General features: G+C 36.5%; 1 protein-coding gene across 1 annotated transcript; it reads left to right on the plus strand.

The window, feature by feature from the left end:
* Positions 1 to 6,828: 6,828 nt before the first annotated feature.
* Positions 6,829 to 8,580, plus strand: LOC104102157 (gibberellin-regulated protein 14-like). The gene is made up of 3 exons (XM_009609801.4): positions 6,829 to 6,974; positions 7,324 to 7,552; positions 8,256 to 8,580. Exons 1-3 carry the CDS (start codon positions 6,918 to 6,920, stop codon positions 8,438 to 8,440), a joined length of 471 nt encoding a protein of 156 aa, XP_009608096.1. The 5' UTR covers positions 6,829 to 6,917; the 3' UTR covers positions 8,441 to 8,580.
* Positions 8,581 to 14,557: the final 5,977 nt, after the last annotated feature.

The raw sequence follows: 14,557 nt of genomic DNA on the forward strand, positions 1-14,557 counted from the left end.
GTCTCTACCACTTCGAGATTAGGCTTGATACTTACTGGGTACGCGTTGTTTACGTACTCGTACTACACTTGCTGCACTTTTTGTGCAGGATCTGAGACAAATAATAGTGGAGGACCTATCATCGCACATCCTCGTTATCCAAGGCCGTAGTGGTGAGCTGCCTTTCTGAGCCGTCCTGCAGCTACCAGTGCCTCTTCTTGTATTTTTAATTCTGTCTATTTTCATTTCAGATAGTATTTAGAGTTTTGTATAATCTACTAGTGCTCATACACTTGTGACACCAGGTCTTGGCACACACATTGGTAGAATTTGGTGTCTTATTATTTTTCTTAGATTTAAATTTTATCGATATATGTTTAATTTATTTATTGGCTTGCCTAGCTGTAGTGTTGGGCGCCATCACGACCTATAAGTGAAATTGGGTCGTGACACGACAGAACTCCATTCCGGAGTTATCTTCACACAATTCTGACTACGGTCAAAATTCTAAGATTTAAGCTTTTGTTTTAGGGACTAAGTGTCCCAAATCACTCTGAAACCAAAAACAAGACCTCCCGGCAAGTCACATAAGCAGAAACAGATACGGGAAAAATAATAAATAGGGGATCGGGACTAATACACTAAAAATGACCGTCCGGGTCGTTACATCACTTAAACTCATTAGTTATCCATTTGGTAATGATGAATGATGATACTAAACTAGTGATTAAAAAGCAAGTAAATATCATATTACAGATAAAGCGCAAATAATTTAATGAATTTAAGTTCTTGAAAGTTGTACAAATATAAAACAGTGTCAAATATTTTAAAATATTATATTTTCAAAGAAAAAATTATCATATAAATTGAGATGGATGGATTTATATCTCTATTCAGTATAACCCTGTCACGACTCGAAATTCCCACCGTCGGGACCGTGATGACACCTAACATTTCACTTGCTAGGCAAGCCAACGTTAGAATACTTTATCTTTTTTAACAATTTAAATTTAATTAATGAAGAAGAACTGATTTAACTGCAATAATCCAAATATAAATGTGGAAGCTAAAATAGTAAAAATATCTGCTACAAATCCCTGAACCCGGTGTTACAAGTGCACGAGCTTCTAGAGTAATACATACAAGGGTCTGAAATAAATACAAAGATGTCTGAATGAAAATACATAGCTAAATAAAAATAAAGACGGAGACTTCAGGAGCTGCGGTCACTGAGCAGCTGTACCTCAAGTCTTCGCAGACTGTCCAATCCGAGCTCTCTAGTAGCCGCCTCTGGGACCAACTCCAAAATATGCACAGTGTGCAGAATGTAGTATCAGTACAACCGACCCCATGTACTGGTAAGTGCCGAGTCTAACCTCGACAAAATAGTGACGAGACTAAGGCGGGTCACCTACACTACAACTTGAACGCAGTATATAATAATGACAGAAAATGGGAATACTAAACAGAATTAAACAACCAACTGAAAATAATAACCACAGCCTTAAGAATAAACCGGTGTCGTCCTGAATTACCAATCTTTAATAATTCAGATACAAATACCGGAAAAACCAACACAGCTCAAGAAATGGAACACATATAGGTTGTTGCGGCGCGCAACCCGATCCTACCAGATAACACAAAATTCTCCTTTATTTCACCGTAATGATATCAACAACAATATCATAATTCACCATATGTCAATATTAGTATCATAACTCACTCTTATTTTACCATGTCAATCCACCCTTATTCCACCTGTTGTGGCATGCAATTCGATCCCACCGTATAGTACAAATTCACGCTTATTCCACCACATCAATCCACCCTTATTACACATGTTGCGGCGTGCAACCCGATCCCACCGTATAGTACAAATTCACCCTTATTCTACCACATCAATCCACCCTTATTACACCTGCTGCGACGTGCACCCCCGATCCCACCATATCAGTACCATGTACTCAATGCACAGTCAAATCAACAGTTCAGACCACAATAACCTTTACGATCAACAAATACCAAACTGAACCAAATGAAAACCTCATACAATATAGAAAATCTACACGAGTAGTACTACACAGCGAGACCAATCCAGTAATTGACAATTAGAAGGTGCAAGTAAGTCAATTTAAGCAAATAACAGGGAATCATGAAACTATGGAAGAACTAACGTCGTGAACAGGAGAAGATATTGAATAACAAGTAGCAATTAAGCATGAAAAACATTTAGAGCATATAACAGTTAAGACAGGGAAAGGAAATAATTAAGGAAACACGGTAAATCAGGGAAAACAGATAATTCGGCGGTGTATAAGCACTCGTCACCTCGCATATACGCCGTTCACATGGGAATCACATAGCACATAGTTCGAGGGTTCCTAATTCCCTCAAGTCAAGGTTAGACACAACACTTACCTCGCTCCAAAGACCACTCAAAGCTCAACCACAACTTTGCCTTTCAAACAAGCCTCCGAACCAACAATATCTAGCAAATTACCAACCAAACGATTCAAAATAAGCCTTAGGAATCACCCACGATTGCAAAAGATTCAATTTAAGTCATTATTGAAAAAGTCAACAAAAGTCAACACCCGAGCTCGCTTGGTCCAAACCCAAAATTTGGACCAACACCCGATTATCCATTCACCTTCGAGCCCGATTATGTAATTTATTTTGGAATTTGACCTCAATTTGAGGTCTAAATCTCTATTTTTCATAAATCCCTAATTCTACCAAAACCCCCAATTTCTACCATGAAAACTCTATATTTTAGGTTGAAATTTTACGAAAAGTAGTTAAAGATTGAAAGAAACTAGTTTAGAACCATTTACCAATGTTTTGGGGAAGAAAAGTTCTTTGGAAAATCGCCTCTAGGGTTCTTGAGTTTGAAAATTTGAAAAATGAACCAAAAGTCCTGTCTAAGTCAAGTTTTGATCAGTTGCAGGTGTCCCATTTGCGACCTAGGGTTCGCAAGTGCAAGCCCCCCCAAATGCGAAGGTCTCCTCATTCCTGCTTTCTTCACAAATGCGAAGAATAGTTCGCAAATGCGACCCCATGATCGCAAATGCGAAGAATTTCCCCTCCCAGTCCCCATCGCAAATGCGAACTTTGTATCGCAAATGCGAACATAAGGTGGCCCAACTACTCTTCGCATTTGCGATGAGTAGCTCACAAATGCGAACCCCTCAGAGGTCGCAAATGCGATGCCTGGTATCGCAAATGCGATACCAGAGGCATGCACCAGAACTGGAAATACCACCAATGTTCTAAGTCCTATTTTCACTCCGTAGCCTATCCGAAACTCACCCGAGCCCTCGGGGCTCTAAACCAAAAGTGCACACAAGTCTAAAAATATCATACGAACTTGCTCGCGCGATCAAATAGCGAAAATAACACCTAGAACTACGAATTGAACACCAAATCAAATGAAATTTTCAAGAAAACTTTGAAACTTCTATTTTCACAACCGGACGTCCGAATCACGTCAAACCAACTCCGTTTTTCATCACAGACAAGTCACAAATATGGTATTGGATCTATATCGGGTTTCGAAACCAAAATACAGACCCGTTATCCAAAAAATCAAACTTTGGTCAAACATTTCAAATTCATTAAGCCTTTAGCTTTCAAATTTCGACAAAGTCCGATATCTCGGGTTAGGGACTTCCGAATTTGATTTCGAGCATACGCCCAAATCCCAAATCACGATACGGACCCACCGGGATCGTCAAAACACGAATCCGGGTGTGTTTGCTCAAAACGTTGACAAAAATCAACTCAAATAATTTTCAAAGCAAAATTTCATATTTTTCACAGTTTTCAACATAAAAGCTTTCCGAAAATACGTCGGGACTGTGCACGCAAATCGAGTAAGACTAAACACATGATTTTTAAGGTTTCAGATCACAGAATTAGATTTTAAAGTATAAGATAATCTATCGGGTTATCACAAACCTCCCTCTCACTCTCCTTAGAGACTAGAAAGAGAAACAAATATAGATTTAAAATTTTGAAGCAGGCAATAGTAACATGGGTTTGGAAATTCTTTCAATTATTTATTTTGAATCAGAGAAGTTGCACTTTGCTTTAAAAAAATTGAGCGTCCAAAGAAAACATATCTAGTCTGGTAGTTAGATTCACTGTAATTCAAAATGGTTGAATCAATGCAGCTGCTGAATACTGACTGGTCGGTCCTGTCACCTGTGAGTATTTTGACTAAAATTGAATAAGCACGTGATTTCACATGTCAAGAAAGGACAAAAACGTATCTTAGTGTCGTGGAACTTATATCTTAATTTAATCACCCTAAATAAATCTTAGTAGGCGTTTGGACAAAACAAATATGATAGATTTGAAAGAAAAATTAAAGTTAAGCTGAAAAAAAGTATTTGAAAATTAAAATTATGTTTGGATATATATTTTATTTCAAAAAATATTATAGTCTTTTTAGAGTAAAATATATTTTAGTTGAAAAAGAGAAGAAATACTTTTTTAAGCTCCCCTTTGTACATAAATCGTTTTTACCTTTTTTCAATTTTTTTTTAAAGATATTATTTGTTCATGAAATTTGATTAGTTTTTGAAAGATTTTGAAGACAAATTTTGAAGTTCCAAAATCTGGTTTGGGTTAGTTTTTGGGTGAAAATTTATCTTCACAAAAATTCAACTTTTTTTCCAAATAAATTATGTCTAAATACAACTTCAACTTCCAATAATTATTTTTTAACACAACTTCAAAACTTTTTTTCTCAAGTTTTAACCAAATTTATGTCCAAACGCTAGCACAGTTTGAATCTTATCTTCAAATTTTTTTGAAACTCATTAAAAAATTCAATCAAATTTATAACCAAACAATATTTTCAAGATGAGTTTCGAAAAAAATAATATGGACAAACGGCTCCTAATCTAATAACACCAGCTTTTGGTCCTGAGGAAACTTTCTCCGCAACCAATACTTATACCAAGCTAATGCAACACATATTTTTTTTAATACATTTACTATTTAATCATGGTTAAGTGATATGTATCTCAACTTTAATTTTGAATTGCAAATGTTAAAAGGCTTGATTTACTGTAAACACCTCCCTGATTAAAATATGTATTCTCATTTAAATTTTTAACTGCTAAACCTTAATTGCTTGGTTTGATGTAAACACCTCTCACAAAGATAATCAGATTGTAAATTAGTGCCAATAAGTGTCATGGAAATTATATGTATTTATGCTAATGGCATAACATTAATACAAAAGAGTGATAGATGCAATGACAGTTAAAAATAATAATCACTCTTATGTATTAAGGTTATGGCATTAGTAGAAATACATATATTTTCAAGGGCTGAAAAATCTAATTAGCAATTGTAAGTAATGCATTCTTGGATGACACAAAATGCAAGCATGCACTAAGGCCTCATCTCAAATAGTGGCAATGAAATGCTTAGAGAAATCCACCACCCTAGATCCACGCACATACAAGTTGTAATAATAGAGTGATACTTATTAAATAAAATTTTGCATAAGTCACTGATTTTAAACTTGGGAGATCAAGCATTATAATTTGAATTATTCACTAATATGAAACCCAAGAATGGGAATACTCATCAAGAACAAAGAAAAACAAGTGCTTTGGAAGGCGTAAAACGTACTACTCGCTCAGTTTCAAATTAGACCAGATTTTTTTTTTTTGGTTTGTTTTAAAATAAATAACATATTTATAAATTTAAAAATAATTTAATTTTAAAATGTTTATCTTACCCTTAATGAAAAGTTTTTATAACTATAAAAATATCATGACGCCATATAGTTTTTATCTCATAAGTTTTTAAAAACGTAAGTTTTAAAAGTCTTCTTTATTTTGTTAAATTTCGTGGAGAATCAAACTATCCTATCTAAATTAAAACGAAAGAGGTATCTAATTTTGAAACGACAAGACCTCGTGCACATCCAAATAAACAACTGAAGCACACACTCTGATGTGAAATAGATACTTATAGTATTAGTTTATGAGCCCTGTGGCATGGGGATGTGTGTTGGAAACACCCACTTAGATTTAGCGTATCTACCAATTCATCACTGTCTCACCCATACCATCTTTGATACTAACTGGACCGGCACCACCAGCCTTGCACTATACCGATTTCTACTTGCTTTCGGATGCATGCGAGCGCACACTCAGATATAATATATGGTTCGATCAGGAGGCAGTTGGAACTTGCAACACCGAGCATAAATATACAAGTAAAAATCGTTAAAATTTTAATTAATTTAAATTTGAACCCATATTATCTTTTTCTTTAGTACTTAGTTATGTAATTAATAGTACTTATTAGTTATACTTATTTTACCATGACTTATATAATATTTTTAGATTATGTTAATTTTTATTATGGCTTATTAATTAGCAATATTTGATTTATGCAACTTTATTATTCCTTTTATTGAATATTTTAATATAATGCTATGACTTATCTCATACTCTTGTATTATTTTCTTGAAAAATACATTATATAGTTGTAATAATTTTACTAGGACTAAAGAAATATTTGTAGCACAAGTTACATATTTTGTATGAAAACTTTACTGGAAAAAACCCGACCTGAATATCCGAAAAACCCGAAAAACTCAAGATTGAAAAACACGAAAAATTCGAAATTAAAAAACTCGATTTTGTTGGTTTGGTTTATAGATTTAAAAATCCGATACCATTAATTTAGTTTGATAATTAAAAAATCCGAACCAAACCCGATCTATATACACCGCCTAAAGAAAATAATGGATTCTATGACACCCGGAAATTCATAGCTTCTCCTTGTGTATGCTCCACGTCCTATATATACCTAATCTTATTGTCATAAATCTTTCATCAACTAGTTTCTGAGTTGTGCTCTCTTCCAGCTTAGCTACTACCATTCTTGCCCTCCAGCTACTTGCTTTCACTATGGCTTTCAAGCCTATACCACTTCTCTTTGCCGTTTTGCTTCTCATCACTTCTAGCGTATGTCTATCATCAACACTTCATTTCTATAACTACAAAAGATACTTACCTAGTTTACTATGCTTAGATCCATAAGATTAAATAGAACCTAATATATGAACTCTAGAGTCGTATCGTACATTTTCCATTATATTGCTAAGCATGACTGAGCATTTACATTATTCGCCAAAAAAGACGTTTGTTCTTAAATTCATGCTCATGATTAACACATTTTAACTAGGGACTAGGGTAAACTACTTACATTTATGAAGAGTACTAAGATTCTTTTATATGTACCCAAAAACAAAGCATACGTAGTTCACAAAAGTGACGTGTTAGTTCATGAACCTTTTATTCCTTTTGGTTGCAGATCGGAGATAGCAACACTGCCCCTGGTGCTTTCCCTCATGGTAAGATATCAAGCCCCCCACCACCACCAGTCAATGCATCCACTCCATACCCACCCACCCAGGTCACCCCTCCTCCTCCTCCTCCACCGCCACCTCCAGTCAAGCTACCACCATCCCCATCTCCGGCGGTCAAACCTCCACCACCACCAGTCCCTACTCACCCCGTTTCACCACCAAAGAACACAGCAGGTATAACGCATTTATATAAGAGTTCAAGTCCTATCTTTACTTTGTTTCCTACATTTGTCCCCTGTTTTCTTATGTCTAGTATTTAAACAAATTTGACTTTCTTTGTATTTGTAATAGAAAACTATTTATACGATATCTTATGCATTGAAATCGCGCAATAGAAACATAGTCACACTATATATCTCCATTAAAAGAAAGAAAAGTAAAAGAAAAAGGATCGGAATCTATACGTTGAATCACAATTTTTTTGAACCGTATGCATCAAAAGATGCTTGTACGGTTCCTAAGAATATAATCAAACGGCTTTATTATATTTTTAGGCCAAAATGTTGATAATGAGATCTGCAAATCTTATTGGTCTTATAGTATATTTCAATATCGAGAATGAGATAAAAGATGTTTATCAACTGGCTAGGTGAGAAATAAGCATGGGGTCGTACTCTTATTTCGTCTAGAACAACAATTTTTATTAACAGTAGCGAAGAAGGGAACTCCACATAAGTTACACACAATGATAACTAGTGACCTGATACAGTGGTAACTACTAAGTCACTTGTAAGGTAATTATAAGAAAATCTCTATAATAAACATTAACGGGTAACCTGATACAATGATAACTAACTTAAATTCTTTCTATAATTAATCTTCAAGTGATCTCTGGAATGTCCTTCGGTAACAAGTTTTTCTATTTATGTATGTGCAGACTGCGTTCCCCTATGCCAGGTGAGGTGCAAGTTGCATTCGAGGCAGAATGTATGCCTAAGAGCATGCACTACTTGTTGTTTAAGATGCAAATGTGTTCCGCCAGGCCAATATGGGAACCTAGAGAAATGTGGCAAATGTTATGCTAATATGACCACCCGCGGAGGCAGGCGCAAGTGCCCATGAATATTGAGATTGAAGCTCTAAGATGGATTATATAGGAACTGTTGCATGACTTTGCATATGTGAACTGTAATAGCTGACTAGCACCAGTTATAATTTTCAGAAGAGATTTTGATAAATAAATGCCCTACTTGACACAATGACTAAGCTGGCTCATTTTCATTCCATGTCATCCCTTTGCTTCAGTAGTTAACACTAATGCATTATGAGATGACACTACTAAAAAAAACTGGCAAAAAGCGTCCATCAAAACCGACCGAAATCGGTCGGAATCGAATAAAAACAGATCGATTACCGACCGATTTCAATTCATCGAATAGAGGTGCGACCGCCATCAGTCGGTTACTTTGAATGTCTGGGAAATTCAAATGACAGTTTCGACCGACTTCGGTCGGTAGGCGGTCGGTTTTTGGGTATTGTTTTGGCAGAATACATCTGTTTTATAGTTGCACCACCTACCAATAACCAATAACCTATAATGACAGTATTACATTGCTTCCATTTAACCAATATCAATAACAACTATCAAAACTATATTATTAATAAAACATCATCTTTATCTCCACTAAACTATATTAACAAAACATCATACCCAACAACAAAACTTTTCACAAGTTAAAAGTTCAAACATCATTCAATGAGTGTTTTGTATTGCATCACCTCCATCTTCACTACTAGAAGCTTCATCGTCGGCATGGTTCTAAGGATCACGACGTCTTTTGATCTCTAGCCTTTGTCTCTTCAAGCTCTGCTGTCAACTTTGCGATCTTCTTCTCCATAGACGAGATAGTCGACCTATCAATTGCCTCGCCTTGGGCGGAAGTCCCTATACCTTGCAATCCAACACTGTAGTGCCGAAATGATCTCTCTGGAAGGCCGTATGCTATCCCCTTTTTAGGACCACCGATAACATCCAACCATATCTTCTGCGCTTCTTCGTCTGAAACGGGTGGTCGCTCGCCTTGCTCACTCGGTGGCAAGCTCTGAGTGTACTCATCTACATTAATCTTGTAGCGACCCTTTATTTAGAATGATTAAAATTATTAACTATATAATATTATAAACATTAATTTCAAGTTATAGTAGTTATGAAACTTACATATGTAGTCTCCGCCCGGTCCTTGACCCATCTAGTTGGATCTGTCGGTGCCTTCTTCTTCCGGATGTGAGTCTCCATGAAGAACTCATCATGAGTCATCTTCCCCCATTTGTTTTTTCCTACAAATATAATAAAACATGTTACCTAAATTAAAATATATAAATATAGTTTGATATATATATATATAATTAAATATTTTAAGAAATTACTAGTAGTCTCCTCGCAGTCCCCATGATCCTTGCACCCACACAGTGCAAGGACCCTTCTCCGATGCTCGAGCCTTCTTTCCATGTTCACTCTTTTTCTCGAACTTCTTAGTGGTCCACTGCCTCAGCAGATCCTCCCATAGTGTGGTAGAACCCATGAAAGCTTCTTGGTATTCTTCTGAGCACAATAGAAGGAATCAGATAGTCTCTTACGACATTTGAACTCAAAATTTCCAAGAATGGCATTGTTATGCCGGTCCTCCCAGACACACTTAGTCTGCAAATGAAGTTTGTAACGTTAGATAAAAATATTGATAATATAATGCTTAAATTAAAAAGAATTGTATTAAAACCTTAAATTGGTTGAAAATTTGCTCCACGAGCTCCGGTGAAAATTCACTCCAAGTCGCATAGGGTGCATCATATAACCGGCCAAGAGCTTCAGTGATTATCTTTGTAGTCCGATGATTAAGTATGAACCTACAACATAGCAATTACATTAAATAAACAAGGCTAGCTATTATAATTCAGCAAAAACAAAGAATTAATAAATAAATCTTACCCATTGCCCTCAGGCCTGATGATCATCCTATGATAACGATCATACCATACTTCCTCTGGATCATCTTCCTCCGAATAATCTGAAGCGTGCGCAGAAGGGGAAACATCTGGCTCAACGCTACTATCCCGAAGGCGAATTCTAGAAATGCTAGGATACAATCTCCGTGGAGAGGGAGACGAGGTCGCTGATGAAGATGGCTGTGATCCACACCCCTGCTGTGATCTAGACCCTTGCTGCGATCCGGCGGGCTAAATTCTAGATGGATGTGATCCAGCTGGTGATGAAGCAAATAGAGCAGATGGCGAGCGTATCACCACATAGCCCTGTGACTGGTGACTCGATGGACCAATGTAACTATATGCAGGATCATGTGGAGGAAGCGGGATATAGCCTTGTGGTGGAGAATGGTAAGAATACTGCTGGGAGAGCGAATGGTAGGTAGTCTGATGAGTAGATGGATGTGGTGGAAAAGATGTGTGCCTAGCAGATTGTTGCCGGCCATCAACAGTAGAGGGATGCAAGTGTGGAGTGGAAGGAAGTGAGGGTGTAGCACCATCATCATGATCAATATGCTTTTTATCCTTCCTAGACCTACCTCGACCCCTACCGGTCATCTGCATAAATTAAAGAAAATGTTAGAATTGAGAATATAAATCTATACAAGTTGAGATCACTTGAAAAAACTAGCATGCTAGTCATCTTCGAAGTATCCTTCCTCGTCCGAAAATTCTTCCTCTTCACTTATTTCATTTTCATTAGGTGATTCGTTGTCCTCATTTTCTATGATTGTTATTTCCTCCATATCAACTTTTTCTAATATGCGTTGAGGATGCTCCAAGTCATTTTCTAACTGATCATCTACCATTTGGTTAACACTTGAGGTATCGTTTTGGTAAGTAACATCTAGAACATTCTCAACTTCCGCCCTACCAACATGCTTAGTTTTGATTACAACCAACCAATCAGCCTTATACCTCCGCAATGGATATAAAGCATAATATACTTGCCTAACTTTTTCTGTAATTATAAAAGGATCATAGTAATACTCCCTCTTTTTATTAACCTCAATTATGTTGTACTGCGGGTGTACATTTGTACCTCTTCTAGGTGTTGGGTCAAACCACTTGCATCGGAAAAGTATGATCTTCTTATTTGGCCAACCTGAATATGATAAATCTAGAATCTCTTTGATCACACCATAATGATCATTTTCCCTATCCTGGTTTCCTTCACCACCTTTAACATACACCCCACTGTTATTGCTTTTTTTTTTTAATACCTGGAGCATTCCTCGGTGTGAAATTTGTAACCATTCACAAAATACTTAGACATAATTGTAACCGTAGGTGCAGGTCCCCAACATATATCTTTCAAAAATTGATTAATACCATTGTTTGGATTATTGACCTACATGTGTTAAATAAATCGCAAGTGAGCAAGTATATTCACAAGTGACCAAGTATGTATATTCACATGTGAGAAAGTATGTACGATGCACTTACACACTCTTTAAACCATGCCTCAAATGTAGAATATACAACATCATGGACAAATTGACTCACAAAGTCACTGAACGACACATTGAAAACCTTGTTAGTTGCATAAACCAAATTAAATAGTAGTCCATGTAAATTAATCTTACGTCAACACTTACTTAAGAAAGGGTTGAACTTCCGGACAATTTAGCAACACATGACTTGAAACTGATTTGTACTCCATACTACTTAGGCCCCTTTTTGTTCGATCTTTAGAACCTTGGCCTTGTTGATTGAATATGGACATTGGTGGATATAATGGATCAATCTCAATCATGACATTGTGCCGATTGGGACTATTTCTAGCACATGGCACATGACTGTCGAAGTAGTAAGAATAAAAATGGGCAGTTTCCTTTGCAACATAGGATTCGCATATGGATCCTTCAATCATATTCCTCTATTTAAAAAATCGTTTATACTTGCCGATAGTCCTACATATTATCATATTAGACGATAACATTAAAGAAAATTACAAGAATAAATCAAGGTTTGATCATTACCTCTCAAATGGATACATCCACCTGCATTGAACCGGCCCTCTAAGTCGCGCCTCGTGTACAAGGTGAATTGGAAGGTGTTCCATCACATCAAAGAAACTACATGGAAAAATCCTTTCCAGCTTATTACTGATTACAGGAATGTTCTTATTCATTTGAAATAAGTTTTCTTCCTTAATGTGGTAGAACATAAGTCTTTGAAGAATAAACTTATCTCTGTGATGGGTTTCTAGATATTTTCAGGCAAACCACAAAATGCAATAGGGATTAAGGCTTCCATGAAGATATGACAGTCATGACTTTTCATATGAGTCAGCTTTCCTTCAACCATATCGGCACGTTTTCCCAGGTTCGAAGTATAGCCCTCGGGCATCTTTAGGTTTTCAACCCACTCACAAATCTGTCGTGTTTGTTCCAAAGTGAATGTGTAGTTGTCCTTGAACACCTTATCATTGTTCGCAGACTACAAATGTAATTCAGGTCACCTGGAATATTCTTGTAAGTCCAGTCTAGCCTTTAGGCTATCTTTTGTCTTATTCTTATCATCCATCACTGTGTTGAACAAATTGTCAAAATAGTTCTTCTCAATATGCATGACATCAAGATTGTGTCGGAGAATATTATCCTTCCAATATGGCAACTCTCAAAATATGCTTTATTTTGTTCAGTTATGAGTAACACCATATCTAGGAAATCTAGAAGGTGGGGCCTCGGTAACTCTAGTGAAGTTCTGACCCCTCTCCCAAATTTCCTCACCGGACAAAATTGGAGGTGGAAAATCACGTTCAAATGTATTCTTTTTGAATTCGTTCTTCATCCTTATGAACTCATGATAAACTGGCAAGAACTGACGATGGCAATCAAACCATGAATACTTTCAGCCATGTCTTAAAGTGAACACTTTACCATTTTTCATGCAGTAAGGACATGCTAACTTTCCAGCAGTCATCGACCGAGACAACATTCCATACACAGGAAAATCATTAATGGTCCACATTAAGTTAGCACGCAAGTTGAAATTTTGCTTAGTTGATATGTCATATGTCTCAACTTCATCATACCACAACTATTTTAGCTCATCAATCAGAGGTTGCAAATATACAACAATCAAACTCTTTGGATTGCGGGGACCGGGAATAACACAATTTAAGAAAATATATGGACTAGTCATACACATTTCAGGCGAAAGATTATACGGCGTAATAAAGACTGGCTAGCATGAATATGGTGTTGCAGAAACAAAAAATGGCGTGAAACCATTAGCACACAAACCCAACTGAACATTCCTCGGTTCACTAGCATAATCCGGACATGTCCTATCAAAATGCTTCCAAGCTTCCCCATCTGAAGGATGACACATAACACCAGGCGACCTTCTATTTTCATAGTGCCATATCATATGAGGATCGGAACTCATCGATGCGTACAATCTCTTTAATCTAGGAATACGAGGTAATTAATACATCGACTTCACAGCAACCTTCTTCCCGCTGGAAACCCGCTTAAAACGAGGTTCTTCACAAAATTTACAACTTTCTAAATCTGCATCATCCTTATAATACAACATGCAACCCATCTTCATAACAATCGATTCTCATATACGAGAGTCCTAACTTAGAAACCAATCTTTTAGCCTTACAGAAATCTTCAGGTATGTTGAACGTTTGGCCAACTAGTTCACTCATAAGGCCAATAAAAGAATCCATTCTCGCTTGAGAAATATTGGTATCTGATTTGATACTTAATAATCTAACCACAACTTACAATTGAGAGTGAATACTCCCTTCACTTAGTGGACGACTAGCGGTCTCTAACTATTCATAAAAATATTTTGCCTCTTCGTTAGGAGCTTGTTCAATACTTTCATGGGGTTCTGCCACGATCCAAAATCCAACTAGTCGTGATGGCACCTAACCCAACCTGCTAGGTAAGCCAACTTTCAATTATCCAATTTCAATAATAATTATTAAAGCAATTTAAGTGAATAAAGATCTTAATCTTATACAATCCCCAAGAACTGGTAGTACAAATCATGAGCTTCTAAGAATAGAGTATACAAAGCGAAATGAAATAAATACATAGTCTGTTTGAATAATACATAAACATAGCTTTATAAATCTAAGGCTACCCTGAACAAGAGGCAGCTGCAACAGGAACGCAGGTACATCTTCAAGTCCCGCAACCATCGAGCACAACAACAACAACAACCAACATCTGT

Source organism: Nicotiana tomentosiformis, chromosome 9 (assembly GCF_000390325.3).
Source record: "Nicotiana tomentosiformis chromosome 9, ASM39032v3, whole genome shotgun sequence".
In the NCBI taxonomy this organism is placed as follows: domain Eukaryota; kingdom Viridiplantae; phylum Streptophyta; class Magnoliopsida; order Solanales; family Solanaceae; genus Nicotiana; species Nicotiana tomentosiformis.